This window comes from Microcebus murinus, chromosome 10 (assembly GCF_040939455.1).
Source record: "Microcebus murinus isolate Inina chromosome 10, M.murinus_Inina_mat1.0, whole genome shotgun sequence".
Lineage (NCBI taxonomy): Eukaryota > Metazoa > Chordata > Mammalia > Primates > Cheirogaleidae > Microcebus > Microcebus murinus.
The window spans coordinates 58,374,898-58,401,091 of record NC_134113.1 but is presented as its reverse complement, the minus strand read 5'-3'; the positions used below and the strand labels follow the sequence as shown (position 1 = coordinate 58,401,091).

Sequence of the window (26,194 nt, the reverse complement as noted above, 5' to 3'; positions counted from 1 at the left end):
CATGGAAAGGAGGAACCAAATTGAATTCAAGTATTTCTCTGATTGTAATCTACGTTTCTTAGAATAAAGCAAGTTTGTATCTGAGCCAGTGGGCATAATTATGTCGGAAAAAAATGCCCTGTGCTAAAGAGGTCAACTAACAGGCTGGGAAATCTTAAGTTTGGTTTCTGAGGCAAATCCTTGAACTCCTTGTGCCTTTTTCCTCATCCCTAAATCACCACAACTCACCTCACAGGGAGTTGTGAAGGGTAATATACTGCTAATTTGTTCAGTATTTCACAATAATAAATTATGTGTAAAGATCTGATAAAACATAGGCAAACCTCATTTATATGAGTAGTTGGAGACAAGCATAGATAAAACTTACAGATAATAAAGAAAATTCATTAAAATTTTTTTGCTTCCTTTATTACCAAACATTTTACCGTCTGTTTCCTATATAATTTCCAAAGTATTTTCTTGTTCTTTTTTCATAATAGACTTAAGAGATAAGTAAGGCAAATAACTAACACCAGGTTATGTAATAAAGGAATCAATTCATCAGAAGGACATAACAGTCCTAAATGTTCATACAGCTAATAATAAAGTTTCAGAATACCCAAAAGAAAAAAGAGAAATGAAATAATAGACATCTGCAATTGTATTTGGGAATTTCAATACCTTTCATTAATTGATAAGTAGACAGAAAATCAGTAAGGAAATAGAAAACTTGAACAGCATTATCAAATAATCTGATATAATTGAGACTTATAGAATAGCACACATAGCAACAGCAGAAGACACTTGCTTTTACAGTGCACAAGTAACATTTACCCAGACAGACCATCTTCTGGGTCATAAAACAAATCTCAGATTCAAAAGGATTCAATCATACAAGTCCGTATTTTCTGGCCTTAGTGCAATTAAGTTAAAAACCAATAACAGAAAGACATCTGGAAAAATACGCAAATATTTGGAAACTATACAACACACTTCTAAGTAACCCACAGAGATCAAAGAGGAAATTACAAAGGAAATTAGGAAATATTTTGAATGAAAATGAGAAGATGTCATATCAGAAAACTTGGGCGACTTGGGGTACCACGCCTGTAATCCCAGGTACTAGGAGGATTGCTTAAGGTCAGGAGTTAGAGAACAGCCCGGTAACTGTAACAGGGCACTCATCTCTTAAAAGAAATTATCCAAGCACAGTGGCACGCCTATAGTCCCAGCCACTTGGGGCTGAGGTGGGAGGATCACTTGAGCCCCCCAGGAGTTTGAGGCTGCAGTGAGCTGTGATCATGCCACTGCACTCCAGCCTGGGTGACAGAGTGAGACCCGTCTCAAAAAACAAAAAAACCCCAAAACTTTGGGATGCAGTTCTGGAAGTTCTTGGAGGGAAATTTGTAGCTTTAAGCACTTCACCTGCAAAAGCAGGTCTAAAGTCAATGACTGGCCAGGTGTGGTGGCTCGTGCCTGTAATCCTAGCACTCTAGGAGGCCAAGGTGGGCGGACCACTCAGGGTCAGGAGTTTGAAACCAGCCTGAGCAAGAGCAAGACCCCATCTCTACTAAAGATAGAAAGAAATTAATTGGCCAGCTAAAAATACATAGAAAAAAATAGCCGGGCATGGTGGCACATGCCTGTAGTTCTAGCTACTCAGGAGGCTGAGGCAGGAGGATCGCTTGAGCCTCTAGCCCAGGCAACAGAGTGAAACTCTGTCTCAAAAAAAAAGTCAATGACTTAGGTTTCCACCTAAGAGCCTAGAAAAAGAAGAGCACATGAAATCCAAAAGTAAGCAGAAGAAAGAAAATAGTAAAGATAAACGCAGTCATTACACCACTACACAATCAACTTCCATTAAAAAGAAAGCAGTAATTAATGGAATATAAGACAATAGAGAAAATCAGTGAAACTGAAAGTTGATTCTTTGAGATCAATAAAATTGATAAATTAGGAAAAAAAGATTACCAATATTAGAAAATAGGGGATATCACTACTGATCCTGTAGACATGAAAATAATAGGGGAATATTATGAAAAGCTATGCCAATACATTCAGTGTCTTGGATGAAATTAATCACTTCATTGAAAGACAAACTACCAAAGCTTGCTGGAGAAATACAGAAACTTGACTGGGCGAGGTGGCTTACGCCTGTAATCCTAACACTCTGGGAGTTTGAGGCTGGAGGATCACTCAAGGTCAGGAGTTCAAAACCAGCCTGAGCAAGAGCGAGACCCTGTCTCTACTAAATAATAGAAATTAACTGGCCAACTAAAAATATATATATTGGCCGGGCGAGGTGGCTCACGCCTGTAATCCTAGCTCTCTGGGAGGCCGAGGCGGGCGGATTGCTCGAGGTCGGGAGTTCGAAACCAGCCTGAGCAAGAGCGAGACCCCGTCTCTACTATAAATAGAAAGAAACTAATTGGCCAACTAATATATATAGAAAAAATTAGCCGGGCATTGTGGCACATGCCTGTAGTCCCAGCTACTTGGGAGGCTGAGACAGAAGGATCGCTTGAGCCTAGGAGTTTGAGGTTGCTGTGAGCTAGGCTGACGCCACGGCACTCACTCTAGCCTAGGCAACAAAGCAAGACTCTGTCTCAAAAAAAAAAAAAATATATATATATATATATATAGAAAACATTAGCCGAGCATGGTGGCGCATGCCTGTAGTCCCAGCTACTCAGGAGGCTGAGGCAGGAGGATTGCTTGAGCCCAGGAGTTTGAGGTTGCTGTGAACTAGGCTGACGCCACGGCACTCACTCTAGCCTGGGCAACAAAGTGAGACTGCCTCAAAAAAAAAAAAAAAAAAAGAAACACAGAAACTCACTAGCCTTGTTATCTATTAAGGAAAAGGGATTTGTAGTTATTATAAAAACTATACCACAAAGAAAATTCCAGGTTCAGATGGCTTCACTGGAGAATTTTATGAAAACTTTCAGGAAGAAATAATTATCAATTCCACACAAACTTCCAGAAAATAGAAGTGGAAGCACTTATCAAAGCATTAATTGGCCGGGCGTGGTGGCTCACGCCTGTAATCCTAGCATTCTGGGAGGCTGAGGCAGGCAGATTGCTCAAGGTCGGGTTCGAAACCACCCTGAGCAAGAGCCGAGACCCCGTCTCTACTATAAATAGAATGAAATTAATTGGCCAACTAATATATATAGAAAAAATTAGCCGGGCATGGTGGCGCATTCCTGTAGTCCCAGCTACTCGGGAGGCTAAGGCAGCAGGATTGCTTGATCCCAGGAGTTTGAGGTTGCTGTGAGCTAGGCTGACGCCACGGCACTCACTACTCTAGCCTAGGCAACAAAGTGAGACTCTGTCTCAAAAAAAAAAAAAAAAAAAGCATTAGTTATTTTTAACTTCACTCACTATCAGATATTTAACTTATATTTGGTTTATATTTTTCAAAGCATTCTCTTGTTTTTCCTACAGACAGATGTATAAGTAGGGCAAATAGCTAACACCCTTAAGGTTCAGTGAACTGTCCAGTTTGATCTTTTAGTGATCTAGTTGGGATAGAATACACGCACACCTAGTTATTTCTAGTCCTCATCTTTCCACTGTTAACAAGTTGGCCTTTTAGTAGCTTGTCTTATATTTTAAAATCCTCAGCCCTTAAATTAAATCCTGGAATAGACTGCCCATGCAATGTTTGACACTTACTAGACCTTCAATAAATATCTTGTAACCAACCAAATAATTTATAACATGGATCAGAATTACTATACTAGCCGTTGGCATAGGTTTGAATTGGGAATGTAGTTGGAAACTGGACAAAAAGAATCAGAAAAATCTTACTTGGCTTAAGTAACATGTCAAAACAGTCAGTTGAAGAGCCGAGTGGCCTGATATTGGCCATCATTTTAGCCATTTTTCTGATGGTGCCCTTTCTTTGCATTTAACTATCAATATATCTGAAGTGTGGAATACACTTTTATGATATTGTGGCATAGTAACTCACACTTAAATGTCAATAGAGACACTTGCAAAGACCTGCAAGGTTCAATAACTTCTGGTATGGGTTTGTTTCTCCTGTCATCACCCATTATGTATTTTTTTACAGCTTTTAAATTGCCACAGAGAGAAATTGGTCAGGATCATAATAGATGGCCCAGGAGCTGCCAAGGATACCCTTGTATGGGATGAGAAAAGTTCAATACTGGCTTGATTTTATTTATCTAAATTGTAGACTATTACTTCAATAAAATTCATATTGCAGATACACCAAGGTGATGGCAAAGCACAAAATTATGCCGTAGGTTGAAGGAATGTTCTGTTTTACTCCCTGTAGTTTTATAGTCTGAGATATTTCTTATTCCAATTATATTCAAATTTATTTTTTGTCATCATGTATTAATCAGATTTTAGTATGTTGATTTAAATTCTTATATCTTAACAATTAAATTAGAGATGTTTTAGCAATTTTAGTTTATGGTTATGCAAATTAATTTTTATATCTCTTGAATGTCTGCTCTAAACTGAGACTATGAGAACCTAAATTGTCTGACTTAGTACAGGCTCTTCCTTAAAAATAGGTGATTTGTGGCCAGACGCAATCACACCAGTAATCATAGCACCTCGGGAAGTGAAGTGCTTGAGCCCAGGAGTTCAAGACCAACCTTATCTTTACAAAAAATTTTAAATATTAGCCAGACATGTTGGTGTATCCCTGTAGTTTCAGCTGTTTGAGAGGCTGAGGCAGGAGGATTGTTTGAGCCCAGGAGCCCAGGAGTTTGAGGTTGCCATGAGCTATGTATGATAATGCCACTGCACTATGTATAGCCTGGGCAACAGAGCCAGTCTCAAAAAAAAAAAAAAAAAAAAAGTAATTTGTTGAAATAACCTGAAAGGGACTTTGTAACCCTTAAGCTGCTGATATCTAAAATCTGTGCAAGCTAGATGATGGCAGGGTAAGGGCTGGGTCTTAGTTTTATGGCTGATGTTTGAAAAATGCTTTATGACCACAATTTTATTTGGAGGTGAGCATTTCAGTTCTCTTTTAACCCTTCCATATTTTGTGAGCATGATCTGCCAAAGTGGTATATGTAAATCTAAGATTCATGATAATCTATTTAAACATTGCTGTTACCCATTTTTCTTAAGATTTATTTATGATGAAATTGCCAGGTTCTTTGTGAAAGGTGACAAGGTCTACAAGTTCATGCTTCATCACATTTAATTAAGAGAGGAGTGAGTGTGAGATTAACACCCACCTGAGAGTGTGGTGCTTTGAGATGAGTTCAGTACATTCCAAGGATAGAGTTGTTGGAAAGCACCATCTGGAAGATATTTTCCCATAGTGGTGCCAAGTTCTACTTTCTCATAAATCTTGGAACAATTAGATATTTAACCTCTTGCCCAGTGGTGAGTTTAGGTGTGCCCTAACTAAATTTAAAGAAAACTGACACTTGAGAGGAGAAATCCAGTAAATTTTAATAAAAGGGGGAAAAATCCCATGGAAAATTATGAGATATCAAGAATTTGTGTCCTTGCGGGATATACCAGTGTACCAGACTGATAACTTCAAGCATTTCTGAGAATTAAGTCTTGTAATCCACATTCACTTATAATAAAATGGTGGTCAGAGCTTGGAAGATGTACAGCCATATGGAATTTATAGGGCAGCCTTTATCTCCACTATGTGTTTTTATCAAAAAGAACAAAAGGTCCTTTACTCCCTTGCTTACTATAGCAGGAGACTTGGATAATCAACAAACATACTTTGCCCCAGAATAGTTCTGTAGCTGATTGAAGCAGTGCCTTGGCCTGATTTTTAAAGGATCACGAACTGGAGCTGTGCTAGCCAACAGGAGAGCATTTCTTCTCTCCACACTCCCCTCTATTAATAAAGTTTGTGTTGTCTATATGTGGCTTGTTAATGATAGGAGTGTTAACAACCACAGTTAATCTTTCTCCTCAACTCTTTCCTAATCCAGTCTCTTAAATAGACATTTAAAAAGCTTTTAACTCCTCTTGAATTGGGTGCTCATGGGCTTTTGGTGGAGGTGGAGTGATAGTTATCAGCCCATTTAACAAAACCTGAGACAGCCAGGACAGCTGTAATGTGCATCTCTATGCTGTGTTTTTGTTAAAATGCCACATGGCCAATACTTTGGAAATCATAAATCCACTGCAAGAAAACATCTTTATAGAGGGTATTTTAGTTTTATGCTGTTTGTGTTACATACCTAAGACCATCAGTACTTTAAGATCCATAAAGAGCAAAAAACATAGAGCAGATTAAAATGGTTCTGTAAATTTAGTTTGTTTTCATCTCTTTTATTTGCTGCAATAAGGCTATATAGAGGACGCCTTGAAGACAGTGCTATAGTGACAATTTAATCTTCACCTAAGCCACTGTCTTTCCCCAAGGGCCTCAAGGGAGAAGTAGGAATTTGCAAGACTGGGCCAACTGAAACCTCTCATCAATGGCATATCTAATTAATCCATGTGATTGGGAGCTTTGCATACGCCCTCTCCTTTCCCTGCTCTTCAAACCTGGCCTACTTTCTGGAGGATTCTGCCTACTTAGTGTGCTTATAGAATTTATATTGAAACCCTAAAATGAAGAGAGAGTTCATTGATTATGCATCTTGACATTTAATCTGATTACTACCTCCAAATAATTTGGTGGTTAGTTCAATGAGGCAGCTTACCAACTGGCTTTTATTCTTTTTCTTTTATTATTATTATTATTTTTTTTTGAGACAGAGTCTCGCTTTGTTTCCCAGGCTAGAGTGAGTGTCTCGGCGTCAGCCTAGCTCACAGCAACCTCAAACTCCTCAGCTCAAGCGATCCTCCTGCCTCAGCCTTCCGAGTAGCTGGGACTACAGGCATGCACCACCACGCCCAGCTACTTTTTTTTTTTCTTTCTTTGAGACAGAGTCTCACTCTGTTTCCCAGGCTAGAGTGAGTCCTGTGGCATCAGCCTAGCTCACAGCAACCTCCAACTCCGGAGCTCAGGTGATCCTCCTGCCTCAGCCACCCGGGTAGCTGGGACTACAGGCATGCACCACCATTCCTGGCTAATTTTTTCTATATATTAGTTGGCCAATTAATTTCTTTCTATTTTTAGTAGAGATGGTCTTGCTCTTGCTCAGGCTGGTCTCGAACTCCTGACCTCAAGCAATCCGCCCGCCTTGGCCTCCCAGACAGAGTGCTAGGATTACAGCCGTGAGCCACCATGCCCGGCCAGCTTTTATTCTTTTTAAACAATAAAAAGAAAGCTTAGAAAATATCTAGAATTGTGTTATATGTGCTTTTGCTTATCAGTGTTGATGAAAATAAATTGTGCTACACCAAGATTGAAGAAAAGCCACCAGGACAGCTGGCACTGAAAAATAGTGACTGGAGGGACTAGAGCAGAACCTGAACTGGACAGATCAGGCAGATTCCAGGGACCCCCATGTAGGTTGTTCCAGGATCGATTGGTTAATGCCAAGAGCTAACCATGATATCTGTTGTTCTGTGTCACCCCAGCTTTCTTGTAATGCCCTCTCTGTAATTGCTGGGGACTGACAATTTTTAAACATTTTCTTTTACCAGCATGATGTATTGAATCCGCCCCTCCCCCCAGCAACACACACACACACACACACACACACACATACACACACACACACTCTCTCTTTTTTTTCTGCTTCACCTCCTCACCTCTTCCCCCATCTTTTTTGGAAGATTCATCTGTTAAAAGAGTCCCCTGTCAGCAGCTTGGAATGTGAGTTCTGACTGTGCTTGACCACAAAGTTCTTTGATGTTTTTCCAAGGCTGACTTCTCACCAGATCCCTGGTTTGAATGTTTTTCCCCCAGCATACAGAGGCCTATAAGGTGAATTTGCCTTGTATTGTTGATGCGAAAGGTTGTTGGAACCTGCTCTTTTCTCGTGACCTTATGGTGGTTTTTTTGTTTGTTTGTTTGTTTTGAGACAGAGTCTCACTCTGTCACCTGGGCTAGAGTGCTGTGGCATCACCGTAGCTCACAGCAACCTCAAACTCCTGGGCTCAAGCAATCCTCTTACCTCAGCCTCCTGAGTAGCTGGGACTACAAGTGTGTACCACTACACCTGGCTAATTTTTAGTAGAGATGGCGTCTCACTCTTGCTCAGGCTGGTCTCTAACTCCGGAGTTCAAGCGATCCTCCTGACTCAGCCTCCCAGAGTGTTAGGATTACAGGCCTGAGCCGCCTCACACTGCCCTTCCTTCAGATTATTAATGTTGGGTTTTATCTCACTGACTTCAGCCTTCTAAAACATGATCTTACGGTTTTTTGTTGCTATAATCTACCAGTAGTTGTTGATACCTTTACCAGAGAGTTCCTGTCTATATTCAGGAGAGAGCTGAGAGCCGTTACGCCTGAAAGACTTTCTAGAAACTTGAGAAGCTACTTAGGCCTTCCCATGGAGATTTCCACAAGGATAAGGTTGCGCTCAGAAGCTCATCCTCTCTTCCTCTGTCATGGTATTGGGATTCTACCTTAATCACTCCATCATCCTGCCAGCCATGTCTCATTTCTCATACTGGAACACTCCCTCCTCCCAAGCTCAGCATGAACCACCAGTCTTGATGCTTTATCTGGTCCCGGCGCTAGCTCTTAAATTGTCCGTCTGGCTTTGTGTTTCATTTGACCCTAATACACTGGGTCGCACTGTCTAAAAGAGAATTATGTCCCCTCCGATGTCTGAGTGCATTTCTCATTTCTTACTGCTGCTCCTGAGCAGATCTGTAACTTCAAGGTTAAGATAAGACACATTCCATCAGAACTATGTCGTCATCCTTGCCAGCTTCTGATCTGTGACTGTCTAGGAGATTTACAAGACAATTGCACACCATTCTTTAAAGAATATTATGGTTGGACTCTGACTCTTGGCATCAGGCCCAATTCGATTTGTCAGCTGTTATAAAACCCATTTCCCAAATAGAAAGGGACCTCAGCCCATGTGCCCTTTAGGCAGTGTTTAAGGATGGGAAGGAGGGAATTGATCTGAATCTTTATTTCCTAATGTTTTAGGGAAAAAGGAGGAACCAGAATATTTTTGTCCCCTTTTCTCATTGAATTCACTTTTTTTCTGAAAGATTTAACGAAAATTTAGTGTTGCTGTCACTCTTTCCTGTCTGTTATCCCTTCACAGAATTACTATTAGTCTTTTCATTCTGTCATCTTCAACGTTATTCCTGAGTTTTAAGGAGTAAGAATAAGTATTTTCCCCTTGAGAGAGAACATACCTACCCTGTTCTTTCAAGGTTTATTAGTTTTCCAGTGTCTCTTAACAAAGACACTGTTTCTCCTTTTTCTGCCGTTTACTAACATGTTAAGCTCCAGGAGTTAATGCATGTGATAGAGTTTACTGGCTTAGGAATTTGGAAGGTCACATACTTCTTTCTGCTGTTGTATTCGGCCTTGACATATTTTTACAGAAGGTTCTCTTTGGGGGACTTAAGAGCTCTTTAGTTTCAACATAAACTTACTCTTCCCCTAGGAGGTAGACAGTGGGGATTTATTTGGCCCGTTTTAATGATACCAGAGTTCTAAAATTTATTTACTCGAGATCACACATGGCAAGTTAATCACAGAATCAGAACTGTGTTTTAATTTTATGGCATTGTTTTCATATCCTTTAATTATGAAAAGTTTGAAAAAAGATAAGAGTTTAAAACAGGCAGTTTTTACTCAGGGTTCCTGATGGGTCCGTTTAAAATTGAGGAAATCCCCTGTAATTAAAAAATTTCTCCTTTGCTCTCATGGTCTATGATTTCTTCTGTTTGACAGCCACAATAGTCGCCATTCTCTGCTTTTTCTTCATTTTGAGTTCCTTGCTTTTGATTGTCCCTTTACTGTCCTATGGCAGCAACCTCTGGCTCTAATGTTGCTATATTTGTAAAGCAGAGTAGTGTTTTGATGCTCTGTAAAAATGTTCTTTAGAGCCAGGAGAAAGGAAAATTTGTAGAATTTCAAGTCTATCAGTATCTTTTTTCTTTATCCCAGTTCTTTTCTCAAGTATTAGGGATTATTGATGTAGGGAGTTGTGTATTAACAATGTATTAGGCGATGAATAATTATTAAGAGATATGTTTCATAACATTATAAGAGTAACTGAGAAGTGGTTTTAATTTAACAACCATTAGGTTGTGGTCAAACTGTTCTCTCCTTTTTAAAAACTTCTTAGTGACTAAACTTTTTTTCCACCTATAATTTCAGTTGAAAGGGTTTTTGCTAGTGCTTCAAGCCTCTGGATTCTATTTCTGTGTCTAGTAATCCTCCCAAAGAAAGAAAGTTGTATAGTATCTTTAAAATACTTCCCCTCCCCCCTTTCCTGTTATTTTTCCCCTGAAGCAATTTTAATTAACCGTTCAGTGACAGATGGTAGAAAAGGCCTTGTCCAAAGTGCTTCTGGTGGGCTGGATTTAGGGATGTGTGGTTTGTGCCAATCCTGTTGTAGAGGGACCTGGCCTTTCCCCTCCCCCCTCCAGTTGAGCTGTAATCTTGTTAGATGATCTGAAAATGCTATTGATTTATTCACATCACTCTTAGAGGAATAAATATAAATTTTGGATTTAAAACCCAAGAACTAATTCCCTTGAGCTCTAAATGCCTTAGCCTTGAGGCCAAGGGAGCTACCTTTCAACTTCTCCACCCAGTCTTCACTGAAAAGGAAAGTTAAGCCTTTTAACTTTTCCATTTGCCTCTCCCCCTTAGTGTAGTACTGCTGCCAGTTGCCATGGCAACGGACTGGGACAGCTGCGCACTGGCGCCCAGGCAGCTGGGTGGGGGCAGGGGAGCTGCCAGCCCGCCAAGCCCCAGACCTGGGAGGGGAGGCCCCTTCTGTTAGCCCAGAGGGAAAGAAAGAACTGGGGCGATCCGGTAGGTACAGGAGGGAACCCCCATTTATCTTCTACCTTTGGGGCTCCTCTTCTGCATGAAAGGTATAAAGGGAGATTTTCCTTTTCCCTCCCTCAAACTGAAGAACACATGTAAATCCTTGTTTTTCCTGGTGAGGCAGGGGAGGCCATAGCCACAATGCTTAACTGCATGCATCTAATATGGGGCTGGTTTTAACCCCAGTGCTCTGACCTAAACTGCTCAGCTCCCGGAAATTCCAAGGTGAGTGGGAGTGGGGGTGGGGTACTCTCCCTGGAATATGACATTTCCTGTCTCTGAGGTTGGAGGCTGTTTTTATTTTAAATAAACCAAATCAGATATATTTTCTTGAAGCTTAGGGCTCTTCTAAATTCCTGGAAAAATTATTTAAAAGCCCTCTATCTACATTCTCCCACTACTCTTCCAAATAAAGTATTTTAATGAAAACTTAGTTTTATTGTAGGGCAGTAATGGATACAGGTAGTTTTTTAGGTAGACAGACTTATTGCATAAGTTCTGGAGATATGGCTTCCAACTATATATTTTTGTAATAATTTTTATTTAAGTTTTGCTGATTTGAAGTGACTTGATAAATGTAGCTTTTTATACTACTTGAACATAATTCTGAAATTAATAGTGTCCCTCCCTATTCCCAGCACTGGTTTTCTGGTCAGGATAGAAATATTATATATTTAGAGACTGCTGGAAAACACCTTTAAAGATTGCAGCAAAATAAAAATGGAGTTCCAGCTAAGAAAACAATTCCTGCTACTCTGTAATCCAGACTGTAGGCACCATTTAACATGGTTAAGGAAGAATTCTTAAAAATGATTATAGTAACAATGTGGGAATTTAAAAAAATAGATTCTGTATTGAGTACCCCCTGGTGTGCATATTTCTGTGCTTAACTCAATTTCCATTTGTGTTGCCTTGTTTCAGCTTTCCTTGGGCCTATGAATGGTTCCTCTGTGTTTTGAGAAGGTTTCATGTTGATGCTGAGTCTGGGGCCAGACTTCTTTTTCCTCCTCCTCTTCCTTTGGCCCAGAGTCAACTTCAGTTAAGAGGAGAGGTACCTCCTTGACTATTTGTGTTAGTTGCGCCTTGGGAATTACTGAACAATCCAGTGATTAGTTTTGAATTTTAGGACTAAAAATTTTTTTCTGCTCCCTGCCTCCTTCCCATCCCCAAATCAGCTTGCTAAAAAGGAGGCTTAGTGTGTTTGAGATGTCATTCTTACTTTTGTTAGCTGATGGATGCTCTGAAGGGACAAGCTCAATTTGTTGAAGGGAAATGTACCGAGTCACTGAAAATGTGAAAGATGTCTGAGCAGGATTTTTTGTGCTGCTAAGAGACTAGTCAAGATACTCAGAGCAGAGATAAGTTATATTTTAGTGGCTTTTCTTTTTTTTTTTTTTTTTTTTGAGACAGAATCTCATTCTGTCGCCCTGGGCTAGAGTACAGTGGTGTGATCATAGATAGCTCACCACAACCTTGAATTCCTGGGCTGAAGCAATCCTCCTGTCTCAGGCTCCCAAGTAGCTGGGACTACAGGCATTCGCCACCACACCCAGCTAACTTTTTCTATATTTTTAGTAGAGATGGGGTCTCACTTTTGCTCAGGCTGGTCTGGAACTCCTGACCTCAAGTGATCCTTCTACCTCGGCCTCCCAGAGTGCTAGGATTATAGGTGTGAACTACCACACCCAGCCTTGGTGGCTTTTCTTTTTTCATTTTTATAAAGAACCACATTCATCTTGGAGGGAATGGTTTTTAATATTATCATGGTTCATTTAACTGAAAGTTTTCCACGTTTTACATTTCTGTTTGAGTTCCTGGCTTGTCAACAGTTACAAACATAGCCAGGAATAACATACCACACTACTTGTCTTTTGGAATCTGGAATTAGGGGAGTCAGATAATTATGCCATCTAATAATTTTGGTCTCTTTAGCCAAAGAGAGAGTCATAGTTGAGGAAGTGAGGATTCACCCATTTTTAAATTAAATTCTTAGGACTCATCTGTACAATGACTCAAGACCCAAAAGAAGGGCACATGGCAACTTTGTGTTGTGCCCCCTTCATCCCATCAAGAAGAAGTAGAATTTTTAACTTCTTACCTGGATTCTAACCAATTTGTCCTTCCCCTTTGCCAGGAACCCGGTGGCCTTAGTCTTCAGGTGGAACCGTGTGCGACATGGGAAAGAAAACCAAGCGGACAGCCGACAGTTCTTCTTCAGAGGATGAGGAGGAATACGTTGTGGAGAAGGTGTTAGACAGGCGTGTAGTTAAGGGGCAAGTGGAATATCTACTGAAGTGGAAAGGCTTTTCTGAGTAAGTGCCTTTTTTCAGGCTTTAGAACCCTGCAGAGGTAGACATCTTCAGTTTACTTCCCTGTGAACCACCACCATCTTTGTCTTTTTCTTCCCCCTCCAAACCTTTCCTAAGAGTAAGAAGATGCAGCAGTAAACTAAACAAATTCTCTTCCTCATGGAGCTGGTGTTCTAATGATACTGCATTTGAGAGGCATTCCAATGAATTGGTTAGGAGCACAGGCTTGAGAGCCACATTGCCTGGGTCTAGATTCTTGCTCCACAGCTTGTGGTACAATCTAAATGACTTTGGCTAATTTGTTTAATCGTTTTTTCTTCTAAGTAAGATAGATAAAAGAAATAGTACTTATCATAGGGTTGTTGGGTAGATGTATAGAACCTGACACATAAGCTCAGTGTAAGTGTAAACTGTTATTGTTATTATTTGGATATAATAAAGCTAAAATGTGTAATGTAAGCAAAAAAAAAAAAAAGGAAGATGATCCCAAACATAGCCCATAGTTCTACAAGATTGGATCTCAGAATTATCCCAGGACAAAGCACCCATCTTAATGAGAGACTTAAGCCAGGTGCATTGGTTCACACCTATAATCCTAGCACTCTGGGAGGCTGAGGCAGGAGGATGGCTCAAGATCCGGAGTTCCAAACCAGCCTGAGCAAGAGCGAGACCCCCGTCTCTACTAAAAATAGAAAGAAATTAATTGGCCAACTAATATATAGAAAAGATTAGCCAGGCATGGTGGTGCATGCCTGTAGTCCCAGCTACTTGGGAGGCTGAGGCAGTAGGATTGGTTAAGCTCAGGAGTTTGAGGTTGCTGTGACCTAGGCTGATGCCATGGCACTCTAGCCCAAGCAACAGAGTGAGACTCTGTCTCAAAAAAAAAAAAAAAAAAAGAGAGAGAGAGACTTAAATCTGAGGGCACATTTCTTTTTCAACATTTTGTTTTTTAAGATTTCAAACATAGATCTGAGGTGAAAAAATTTAGAGTGAATGCTCAGATACACAACACCTAGTTTCTATAATTAACATTTTAATATAATCTATCCATTTATTTATCCCTTTAATGAGCTTTAAGAATGATAATGAAGTGTTGACTAGAATCTGTTAGGCAGTAACTGGCTTTATGCTGAAATGTTAAAGTAGATTATTCTTTCCTTTGGAATAAATAGGATGAGGCACATATTAAAGGATAGATGAGGCAGCTTGTAGGTGAAATATGTGAGGCTGTGTAATCTTCAGGCATTCTTCTGCCTCAGTTTCTGATGAATTTTCTTCCCGGGATGCCTGATAATGAAGAATGGATTTCTCAGAACCCCAGTGAACTTATAGGAACGGGTAAAGGCTCCTTAGAGCAGTGCTGTCCAATAGAAATATAATGATATTATATTAAATTTTCTAGTGGCCACATTAAAGAAAAGTGGAATTGATTTTAATGATGTATTTTATTTAACCCAGTATATCAAAAATATTATTTCAGCCAGGCGCGGTGGCTCACGCCTATAATCCTAGCACTCTGGGAGGCCCAGGTGGGTGGATTGCTCGAGGTCAGGAATTCAAAACCAACCTGAAAAAAGAAAAAAAAAACAGCCCGAGATGCCGGGCACAATGGCTCACACCTCTAATCCTAGCACTCTGGGAGGCTGAGGTGGGCGGATTCCTCGAGGTCAGGAGTTCGAAACCAGCCTGAGCAAGAGTGAGACCCCGTCTCTACTATAAATAGAAAGAAATTAATTGGCCAACTAATATATATAGAGAGAAAAAATTAGCTGGGCATGGCGGCGCATGCCTGTAGTCCCAGCTATTTGAGAGGCTGAGGCAGGAGGATTACTTGAGCCCAGGAATTTGAGGTTGCTGTGAGCTAGGCTGACACCATGGCACTCACTCTAGCCTGGGCAACAAAGTGAGACTCTGTCTCAAAAACAAACAAACAAACAAACAAAACCAGCCTGAGCAAGAGTGAGACCCCGTCTGTTCTATAAATAGAAAGAAATTAATTGGCCAACTAATATATAGAGAAAAAATTAGCCGGGCATGGTGGCTCATGCCTGTAGTCTCAGCTACTCGTGAGGCTGAAGCAGCAGGATTGCTTGAGCCTAGGAGTTTGAGGTTGCTGTGAGCTAGGCTGACGCCACAGCACTCACTCTAGCCTGGGCAACAAAGCTAGACTCTGTCTCAAAAAAAAAAAAAACTATTTCACAGCTGGGCGTGGTGCCATGCTCCTGTAGTCCTAGCTTCTTGGGACACTGAGGCAGGAGGATCACTTGAGCCTAGGATTTCGAGGCTGCAGTGATCTGTGATTGCACCACTGCACTCCAGCATAGGCAACAGGGCAAGACCTTGTCTCTAAAAAATATATATATCTTCAGGTCGTATATGGTGAAAAACCAAAAATAAAAAAGAAAATAAAAAAACATATATACTATTTCTACATTAAGCAATAGCAAAACTTAGGCCAGACACGGTAGCTCACTCCTATAATCGTAGCACTCTGGGAGGCCGAGGCGGGAGGATCACTCAAGGTCAGGAGTTTGAGATCAGCCTGAGCAAGAGCGAGACCCTGTCTCTACTAAAAATAAAGAGAAATTAGCTGGACAATTAAAAATATATAGAAAGGTCTGTAATCTTGGTGGGCAATACAGAGTTATGTGTGTTCACTGTAAGGGCAGACCAACAAGAACTTTTTCCTACTTTTTAGCCACCTCTTTTTAATAGGAGTGATTCTTCCAGTTGCCAGGGAGAAATTGTGGTAACTGGAGTGAGAGAGTGGGAACAGGGCATGTTAAAAGAAAAAAAAGATTTTATATATGTGTGTGTGTGTGTGTGTGTGTGTGTGTGTGTGTGTATAAAATTAGCCGGGCATGGTAGCGCACGCCTGTAGTCCCAGCTACTCAGGAGGCTGAGGCAGGAGGATCGCTTGAGCCCAGGAGTTTGAGGTTGCTGTGAGCTAGGCTGACGCCACAGCACTCTAGCCCAGGCAACACAGTGAGACTCTGTCTCAAAAAAAAACTTAATGAGATTTTTTTTTCTTGTGTACTAAGACTTCAAAATCAAAATCTGGGATATATTTTACATTATGGCACATGTCAGTTCAGACTAGCCACATTTCAAGTCTCAATAGCCACATGTGACTAGTGGTTACCATATTGGATAGCAGAGCTCTATGGTGTAGGACCTAAGTATACTAAAAGGTCTAAGGTTTTGCCAATGCCTGGGATAAAGGGTGTGCATCAGGAGCCTTCAGAACATAATAAAGATTATTCCATTACACGAATCAAGGTGTATCTGGAGCACTATTGGCATTTTATTTTATTTATTTATTTATTTATTTTATTTTTTTCTTTTTTTGTTTTTATTTTTTTTCTCCTTTTTATTTTTTTTCTCTTCTTTTTTTTTAGTCCAACTTAACCCTTGTAAAACTATTGGCATTTTAGATGGGATGATTCATGCATTGCAGGATGCTTGTCAGCATCTCTAGCACCCAGAGTGCTAAATATAGGTGGCACAACAATCAGAAAATCCCCTCCATATTTCTAAAGAGGAGTGGTATCACAGCTTCCACTAGAGATGACAACCATTGAGTTTGAGACACCTAGAGCACTATAAGATAGGAATTAAAGTAACACCTAAAAATTTTGAGGATGGGCCAGATACGGTGGCTCACGCCTGTAATCCTAGCACTCTGGGAGGCTGAGGCGGGTGGATCACTCAAGGTCAGGAGTTCGAAACCAGCCTGAGCAAGAGCAAGACCCCGTCTCTAGTATAAATAGAAAGAAATTAATTGGCCAACTAATATATATATATAGAGAGAAAAAGTTAGCCGGGACTACATGCCTGTAGTCCCAGCTACTTGGGAGGCTGAGGCAGAAGGATTGCTTGAGCCCAGGAATTTGAGGTTGCTGTGAGCTAGGCTGATGCCACGGCACTCACTCTAGCCTGGGCAACAAAGTGAGACTCTGTCTCAAAAAAAAAAATTTTTTTTTTGAGGATGTTTATTGGGCCCATTGAATCACCACTAGAAATACTTGGGTGTTTGAAAGGTGCTTGAAACTCTCTGTCATTGAGCTACCAGTACCTTACCATAGATAAAAGGAGAAAAGATAAGGTTTGGGGTAGACATTTGTCCTTACTTTGTCAGAAATGTATAGGATTTCATAAAAGACTGGAACAGTCCCCTCCCCAACCCCAGCATTGTCTCTATAACTGAGTACCTACCATGAGCTATGCATTGGTCAGATTCTACCTTTTATGTTCTCTTTAATTCTCTCTTGTTTTTTCTTTCTTCTCAGAAAAGCATTTAGAGGTATTTTCAGTTTACTGATGAAGAAATTAGTGAAGTTTTTTGCTGAAGGTCATGTAACTTGCAGCTGCTGGAACTAGGATTCAATATCAGATTTCTTCGGCCCTAAAACCCAGGCTGTTTTTATTTTTTTAATTTTATTAAGACAGCATCTAGCTCTGTTGCCTGTGCTAGGCACAGTGGTGTTATCACAAAGCTCACTACAATCTCAAACTCTTGGGCTCAAGCAATCCTCTGGCCTCAGTTTCCCAAGTAGCTGGGACTATAGGCGTGCCACCATACCTGGCTAATTTTTTAATATTTTTGTAGAGACAGGGATCTCGATATTGCCCAGGCTGGTCTTGAACTCTTGGCCTCAAGCAATCCTCCCACCTCACCCTCACAAAGTGCTAGGATTTAACAGATGTGAACCACCACTTCTGGCCCTAAGCTCTTTTAAAAGTATACCATGCCTTCTTTTGGGTGAAAATTGGTTGAAATGAAATCAGCAGAACCAAAATGTTAGGAAAGGGATAATCCCATTAGGGGACTGGCTTTCCTTGCTATCAACAAAGACTATCTCCAATCTCTAAGTTTAGTTGGCTTGTTTTATAGTGTTGGCATGCCTATTGGTTTTGGTGCTTTAATTTCCTCTGGGGTAGTGAACTATATGGTCTGTGGGTTTGGAGGAAAGTTACTGCGTGAGGAATTTTTTTCTGCTAAGAGAAGGGATATAAAGGAGAGACTTTTCTAGTGTTAGCTCAAATTATTTAGAAATAAATTTTGTCTCATTCTTATGCTCCTTTTAGAGAAAGTTGTTTAGGTCAACAGTAAATATTCTATCATTTTGTTTCTTATTTGAATCAGGTTATTATGGCATGTGTTCGCATCATTCTTATCTAAAGATACCTTATTTAAAAAACAATACAATACCTAGGATAGGTAGTGCATAAATTTAAAATTTTTTTCCCCAAGTTGACTGACAGATTGTAGAAGCTGCTTTTATGACATATTGAGAGATGTATCTTAATGTAAACTAGTCCTCACTATATAACCAGAAGAACCTCTGCCACTGGCTAAGGGGTAAAGAGGACCCCTGCTCTAGTTTTGCCCATGTAGGTACATTTCTTGCTTTGATTCCATAAGCTTCTTTTTTTTTTTTTTTTTTTTTTTTGAGACAGAGTCTCACTGTGTTGCCCAGGCTAGAGTTCCATGGTATTAACCTAGTTCATAGCAACCTCAAACTCCTGGGCAGTCCTTCTGCCTCAGCCTCCTGAGTATCTGGGACTACTAGGGCATGTGCCACCACGCCTGGCTAATTTTTTCTATATATTTTTAGTTGGCCAATTAATTTCTTTCTATTTTTAGTAGAGTCAGGGTCTCGTTCTTGCTCAGGCTGGTTTTGAACTCCTGACCCTGAGCAATCCTCCTGCTTTGGCCTCCCAGAGTGCTAGGATTATAAGTGTGAGCCACCGAGCTCAGCCTTGATTCCATAAGCTTATGATGTAATTGGTGGCTTTGGTTTTCTAAAATCCATGCCGGGAATACAGAGAACAACTTTGAGAATGTCAACTGTTTGTTTTTTTCAAAATAAATGCCAAAGTTTAATGAGACACAATTTATGTTTTTATTGTTTGTTAATATAAAAATATATTTTGACTTCATAGTGACAGTAGATTTGTGTCCAGAGCACTTGAATTAATGCACTCTAAATCCCACTTCATCATCATCTTCTTTGTTTATTATTTATTATTATTATATTATTATTAATTTAAGACCATACTGCCTTATTATTTTTTTTTTGCATGAGGAGCTGAAGGAAATACTGCCTTTTTTCTAAATAACTATTTCTAATCCTCTAGTATTTGTTGACATTTTTTCCAAAATATGAGTAACATATTTAAGGTAATGTAAAATGGGGGTGCAAGATTTAGTAGGTTTTCTCTAGAGTTGCACAGATAATTATATGTATGAAGTCACACTACTTTGCCACATATAAAGCAGAATTCAGATTTGGGTTTTGAAGCAGCTTTATTGAGGTATAATTTACATACCATAAAATTCATCCATTGAAATTGTGCAACCGTCACTATACTGCAGTTTTAGAACACTTCTCTAACCCCACAAAATTCTCTTGAGCCTATTTGTAGTCAATTCCAACTCCCACCCTCAGCCTCAGGCAATCACTAATCTGTTCTCTGTTTCTCTAAATTTGTCTTTCTTAAGCATTTCATATAAATGGAATCAAACTGTATAGTCTCTTGTGTCTGGTTTCTTTCACTTAGTGTAATATTTTTGAGGTTCTTCCAAGTGGTAGCATGTATTAGTTTTTTGTTGAATAGTATTTCATTGTGTGGATATACCATATTTCATTTATCCATTGATTACTTGACGGACATTTGAATTTGTTTTCTGTTTTTGGCTGTTAAAATGCTGCTGTAAACAATCGTGGCCTGTGCCAAGACTGACTGTGATAAAGAAAAAAAAAGAAAAAAGAAGAAATTAAAAAAAAAAAAATTGTGGCCTGGTTGAGTCAGGAGGATCACTTGAGGCCAGGAGTTCAAGACCCATCTGGGTAACACAGTAAGACCTTGTCTCTACAAAAAATTTAAAAATTAGCCAGGCATTGTGGCACACATCTGTAGTCCTAGCTCCTCAGGAGGCTGAGGCAGGAGGATTGCTTGAACCCAGAAGTTCAAGACCACAGTGAACTATGATAGTGGCACTGCACTCTGGCCCAGGCGGCAGAGTGAGACTGTTTCAAAAAAAAAAAAAGAGAGAGAGAGAAAATTGTATACAAGTCTTTGTGTGGACATATTTTTTTATTTCTCTTCGGTAGAATTCTAGGATCAAATTTGTTATCTCCTTTAAGTATCAGGTTTCTGCCCTTTCTTTTTGTTTTTTTTTGCCTCAAAGTCCTCTTTAAAATAAGCCATTGGATTTTGTTATTTTTTTAGTCATTCTTTTTCTTTTTCCTTCATTCTTACTGCCCAGGGAGCACAATACTTGGGAACCTGAGAAAAACTTGGATTGCCCTGAGCTAATTTCTGAGTTTATGAAAAAGTATAAGAAGATGAAGGAGGGTGAAAATAACAAACCAAGGGAGAAGTCAGAAAGTAACAAGAGGAAATCCAATTTTTCAAACAGTGCTGATGATATCAAATCCAAAAAAAAGAGAGAGGTAAGCTTTCTTTCCCCTTTTCCCATAAACTACTCTTTTGCTGCTTGCCTCCCTAACTCCCCACTTAGCTCCCCCAAAAAGGGTTATTTTGGTTGTTTCTGTTCTGAGGATGGATCTACAAAGTAAATTGTTGAACAAAAGAGCTTCAGGGGAGATATGTTGATTAACTACAGTGCCCCCTCCTGGCTGAGTGAAAAATGTAATTTGTGGCCACTGAATTGTTTTTAAAGTGGCAAAATTAAATGTTTGTAAAACATTAAACCACTCTTTGCTTTCTGCATAAATAGAAGGCTCTGTTATCTTAGGGAGCATCTTTGGTGAATTTTTTAAGATGGAAAAGGGCTTTGAAATGTTTACCACTTCCTTTTCTCTTTTGTTCCAATGATAGCATTTATTGCCAACCCTTTATATTCCCTTTTACCTTTTTTTTAATTGAGGTGAAATCCACATAACATACAATTAATAATTTTAAACTGTACAGTTCAATGGTATTTATATCTTCTTGATCCTATTATTTCTACCTATTCCTAATAAGAAAATAATTTTCATCTTCTTTTAAATGTTTTTATTGTTCAGCTTGTGAAGTGTATTTATAAAATTTTGGTTTGATTCAGTTGCTTTAATCCTTCTGATCTTTCACTCTCAAGTAACTAGCTTAAACTGTTATTGCGTCTCTTTTTTTCATCTATCTTTTCCATCTGTGTGTTCGTGCAAACACACACATCCACTCCTCACCTCCCCAGCTTCCACTCCTTTCATTTATTTCAAGGTTATGGAGCCTTTTGTAGCAAAGGATGTATATAATACACTTAAAGTTAAATAAAATAAAAGCATAAGTCCACTTTTGAATCTTCTAGCATTCCCATTTATCTTCATTCTACTTGGATATCCATCTTTCTAGAGCATTAGTTCTCAACCCTAGCTACACATCAAAATCACCTGGGAGGTGCTTTAAAAAAAACCTCCAAAGTCCAAGATGCACCACAGACCAGTTAAATTAGAATTTCTGTGGGTTGGACCCAGTCACCAGTGTTTTATAAACTCTTACACGAGTGATTTCTGGTCTTCATAGGAGAAAAAATGGGAGACCAGCTTTCCAAAAAGAATCGAAATGAGAGTGAAAGATTAAAGGTTGCAAGTAAAAGTGGACTGCTGTTTGTGTCTGTCTCTTTATTTGTTTCCCTGACGGTATTTTATACAACCTTATTTTTTAAACTGCCCTATTCTGGTGAGGTCTGTATATTATTATGATCTACTTACTAACAAAGGATTTAAGAATGCTTTCTCTTCTGTAAAGAGCTGGGACTTGATTCTTTTTTTTTCCTTTTTATTAGTCTTTTATATTCTAGCTTTTGTCATTTGATTCATTTTCTAGCTAAGTGAAGAGAGCAAAAACAGCATAAGACCTCTGACTAGCCATTTGTGAAAATGTGTATTTCCACAACCTAGGGTTTCTGTCCTTTTGAAAAGGAGCAATCTGAATCATCTGGCTTAGAGCCACTGGCCAGTGCAGAGAGTTTTGTTCCTAGGCCAGGTTCTGAAGCTGCCGACCTTGAAAACAACCCCCACGTGTCCCTTACATCATAATGTTCATCTGGGGCCCCTGATAGCATTCTCAGCAGTACTGGCTGCTGTCAGGTAGGCAGCTGGGAAGATAGGTGATTATATGTTTTAAAGGTACAGAGGGGGATTGTGTTTTTTTCTTTAGACCACTGCAGAAGAAATTTGTTAGTCGGTATTATGCCTGATTTAAGATTACTGCCTGTGTGATGATTTTAGCATTTTCTTCGCCTCGGCTTCTTTTCAGCAGCTTGAACATTTTTCTTCATCATCCCCCGCCCCCCCTTCTATGGCAAACTGTTTTCAGCCGCCAGCTATGATTTACAACTCAGTCCATGTGCCAGCATTCCAGCTGTGAGCAGCTGTGTGCACATCTGGGAACCTCTTCCCCTTAAGCACCCCCAAAAGAGGCTATGTTTTTAAAAGTCAGTATCTCCCTTGATCCATGTATGGAATTTCCTTCCTATTGTGGGTTATGGTATTTTTGGGGACCACCTGGACCCTGAATTCTTTGTATCTCTCAGAGGAAAGCAAGGTGAACATCAGATCAAAGAGATTTTTTTTTTTTTTTTTTTTGAGACAGAGTCTCACTTTGTTGCCCAGGCTAGAGTGAATGCCGTGGTGTCAGCCTGGCTCACAGCAACCTCAATCTCCGGGGCTCAGCGATCCTACTGCCTCAGCCTCCCGAGTAGCTGGGACTACAGGCATGCGCCACCATGCCTGGCTAATTTTTTTTTTGTATATATATTTTTAGTTGGTCAATTAATTTATTTCTATTTTTGGTAGAGACGGGGTCTCGCTCAGGCTGGTTTCGAACTCCTGACCTTGAGCAATCCGCCGGCCTCAGCCTCCCAAAGTGCTAGGATTACAGGCGTGAGCCACCACTCCCGGCTCAAAGAGATTTTATTATGGAAATCAGACATCAGAGACTTGGTTCGTTTGGGCAGTCTCTCTAGATCTTTTTTGTGTTACTACTAGACAAGCTTGCATTATCTTCCATAATAAAGTTTTAAAAATTGGCCGGGCGCGGTGGCTCACGCCTGTAATCCTAGCTCTCTGGGAGGCCAAGGCGGGCGGATTGCTCAAGGTCAGGAGTTCAGAACCAGCCTGAGCAAGAGCGAGACCCCGTCTCTACTATAAATAGAAAGAAATTAATTGGCCAACTGATATGTATATAAAAAATTAGCCGGGCATGGTGGCGCATGCCTGTAGTCCCAGCTACTTGGGAGGCTGAGGCAGAAGGATCGCTGGAGCCCAGGAGTTTGAGGTTGCTGTGAGCCAGGCTGACGCCACAGCACTCACTCTAGCCTGGACAACAAAGCGAGACTCTGTCTCAAAAAAAAAAAATAAATAAATAAAAAAATAAAGTTTTAAAAATTATCTGGTTTGTGTAAAATTTTATTTTTTGCTCTCAATAGTGTTATTACACTGGATCAGACCCTCTGCCCCTTGTCTAGATTGCATGATTGCATTTAGACCCAATTTCAATACTCCCCTCATGAATTATTAGTATTGTTTTCTTTTCTTCTTCTTTTTTTAATCATGGACCAGTTCTGCCTTCTAATGCTAACAAGTCATCCATGTTAGAAGGAGGTAGGCACAGACCAGGGCCTCCCCTCCAGACAAGTGTGTGGGTATTGGTGTTTGTGATCTCTGAAATTTTCTGTTTAATAGTATTGGCTTTGTATCATTCTTACCTCTGCTTTCATAAATATAGGTGACTACTCTGTGAAAAGTATTAAAATAATTGGTTAGTATTAACGTAAACTAAAAATAAAAGAAAAAAGATTGAGAGAAGTGTTAAATGTCAAGTTTATAAAATGGAAAAGGGTTTAGTTAGGGTAAATATAGATTCGTCATTTCAGAAACTACAACTTAAGAGTCATCATTTACAACATAAAGGAGATTCAAGATGAATGGGATTTGAGGAATTCCTAGATGATGACTCCAAAATATTTTATAGGATATTAAAGAGTTTTAGGGTTCACTCTTCATCTTTTGAAGGAATTTCAGGAAGGACAACTACATCTTCTTGCAAAAATAACTCTTGGCATCACTGTCCACTGGCTGACATAGTATTATATTTTATTAAGTTCTAAGAATTTTTCTGAATTGGTGACAGAAATGTATCAGATGATATTAACTTAGATTGTGGTTTTTGAGCTGAGAAACAGGGAGATTTTTTTACTCTTTCTCCAAGCCCTAACCTTTCTTCATCTTCTATTTATAGCAGAGCAATGATATCGCTCGAGGCTTTGAGAGAGGTCTGGAACCAGAAAAGATCATTGGGGCAACAGATTCCTGTGGCGATTTAATGTTCCTAATGAAATGGTGAGAAAGATTGGGCCTCACTTTACGATTGTGTTTCTTAGTCATTGACTTGAATTTGTGTGGAAGATAGGGTAGCAAGACCGAGTATTCCCAAAGTAAGAATTTTCAATGTCAGAGATCCTTAACTGATACCAACTGTTGATATTAAATGGAAATTATGGCTCAGAATAGATGTAAGACATTCTCAAGCCTTGGTATTAAGCCAAATAATTATATTATTTTAGCCCAGATATCAGAAAAAGGTAAATTAGAGGTAGAATACATATAAACATGACCTAACCAGTTGTTTACACAGTTCTGAATCATCTACTGTAAGACGATGAGCCTATGACTGTGGGATAGGAATTAAATGAGGCTTTCTGCCGTCATTGAGGGCCAAGACCACTGAATAATGTCTAAAAGAGAAAAATAATCGCAGCCAAAAGCATTAAAGCTAATACTGGCGAAAGCACAAGCTACTGTATACCATAGAGAGAATGGTTCTTAGATGAAAGTGAAGTACTTCCCCTTAATTTGATTTCTTCACGACAGAGTGATTTATGGTGTGGCCCCACTACCTCTTCATTCCACTTGTTCTGGGCTTATGTTGCATAGAGGATTTGTGCCACTAAGGGAGCTAATTACCCTCAAAGTTGTACAAATGGTTAAATTTTTTTATCTAGTCAGAATGCTGCTGCTAAATTACCCAGAAGCCTATATTTGAAGAATCACTATACTCTGTCAAGAATAAAGAGCTATATTTACTGGTTTTTCCTACTCAGCCATATGTTTTACTTACGATTTACATTCACTTATTAACTAGCTTTTTGTATCATAGTCCAAATTTGAGTATCTGCTCTAAACTGTGTATTTTCCCTCTCTTCTCACCTGTAATAATTAAACTACTCAACTTTCTAGTAAAAGAGGTAGTTATCTTTGTCCACCTTGCAAGAGATTTTTTTTTTTTTTTTTTGAGATAAGGTCTTACTGTGTTGCTGAACCTGGAGTGCAGTGGTGTGATTATAGCTTACTGCAGCCTTGAACTCCTGGGCTCATGTGATCCTCCCACCTCGGCCTCCTGAGTAGCTGGGGCTACCAGCATGTATCACCATGCCCAGCTAAGTTTAAAAATTTTTTTTTGTAGAGACAGGGTCTCGATAAGTTGCCCAGGCTGGTCTCGAACTCCTGGTCTCAAGCAGTCCTCCCACCTTGGCCTCCCAAAGTGTTGGGATAAGCGATGTGAGCCATTGTGCCTGGCCACAAGAGAATTTTAATTAAAAATTTTTTGTCTTGATTTGAAATCGTGGTTAAGGAACCATGTTGCTAGATTTTTTTGTTGTTGCTGTTTTACTTGGTAGTGGAGGCTGAACTTGAATAATTGAAATTTGCACCTAGATTTTTTTTTCTTACTGTTCCACTCCACAGTTCTGACCAAAGGGGTAATGAGTATTTAAAAGGCCACAAGGTGAAGAAGATTAGGACCCCTTTACTTAGATGATCCAGAAACTAGATTGATCAACTTTACATAATCAATAGAGCTGAATATAGATTTGATTGCATTCACTCATATGCTTATACACACAAATACAAATTGTGGAAGCAGAATTAATATAATTTATTACTCAGGGTTTTTAACTGAGCGTACCCCCTTGTTTTACATTTAAATTCTAGCTGCAGACATCTGTTTC

At 39.6% G+C, this 26,194-nt stretch overlaps 1 protein-coding gene and 1 non-coding gene across 5 annotated transcripts in view; both read left to right on the top strand.

Annotated features, from left to right (window-relative positions):
• Positions 1 to 26,194, top strand: part of CBX5 (chromobox 5) — a 40,703-nt gene that overhangs the window by 8,175 nt on the left and 6,334 nt on the right. For 2 of the 4 annotated variants that reach the window (XM_012764357.3, XM_012764342.3), the window contains 3 exons: positions 13,002 to 13,179; positions 20,450 to 20,636; positions 24,427 to 24,527. In XM_012764357.3, the coding sequence (XP_012619811.1) occupies positions 13,043 to 13,179; positions 20,450 to 20,636; positions 24,427 to 24,527 (425 nt within the window). In that variant the 5' untranslated portion in view covers positions 13,002 to 13,042. Of the gene's footprint in view, positions 1 to 10,747; positions 10,853 to 11,788; positions 11,919 to 13,001; positions 13,180 to 20,449; positions 20,637 to 24,426; positions 24,528 to 26,194 lie in introns of those variants that run through there. The other 2 variants (XM_076007327.1, XM_012764372.3) reach the window with 2 other exon arrangements.
• On the top strand, positions 15,763 to 16,005 carry LOC142873658 (small nucleolar RNA U85). Its single transcript, XR_012921640.1, has one exon. It is a non-coding gene; the product is annotated as a small nucleolar RNA U85 (small nucleolar RNA).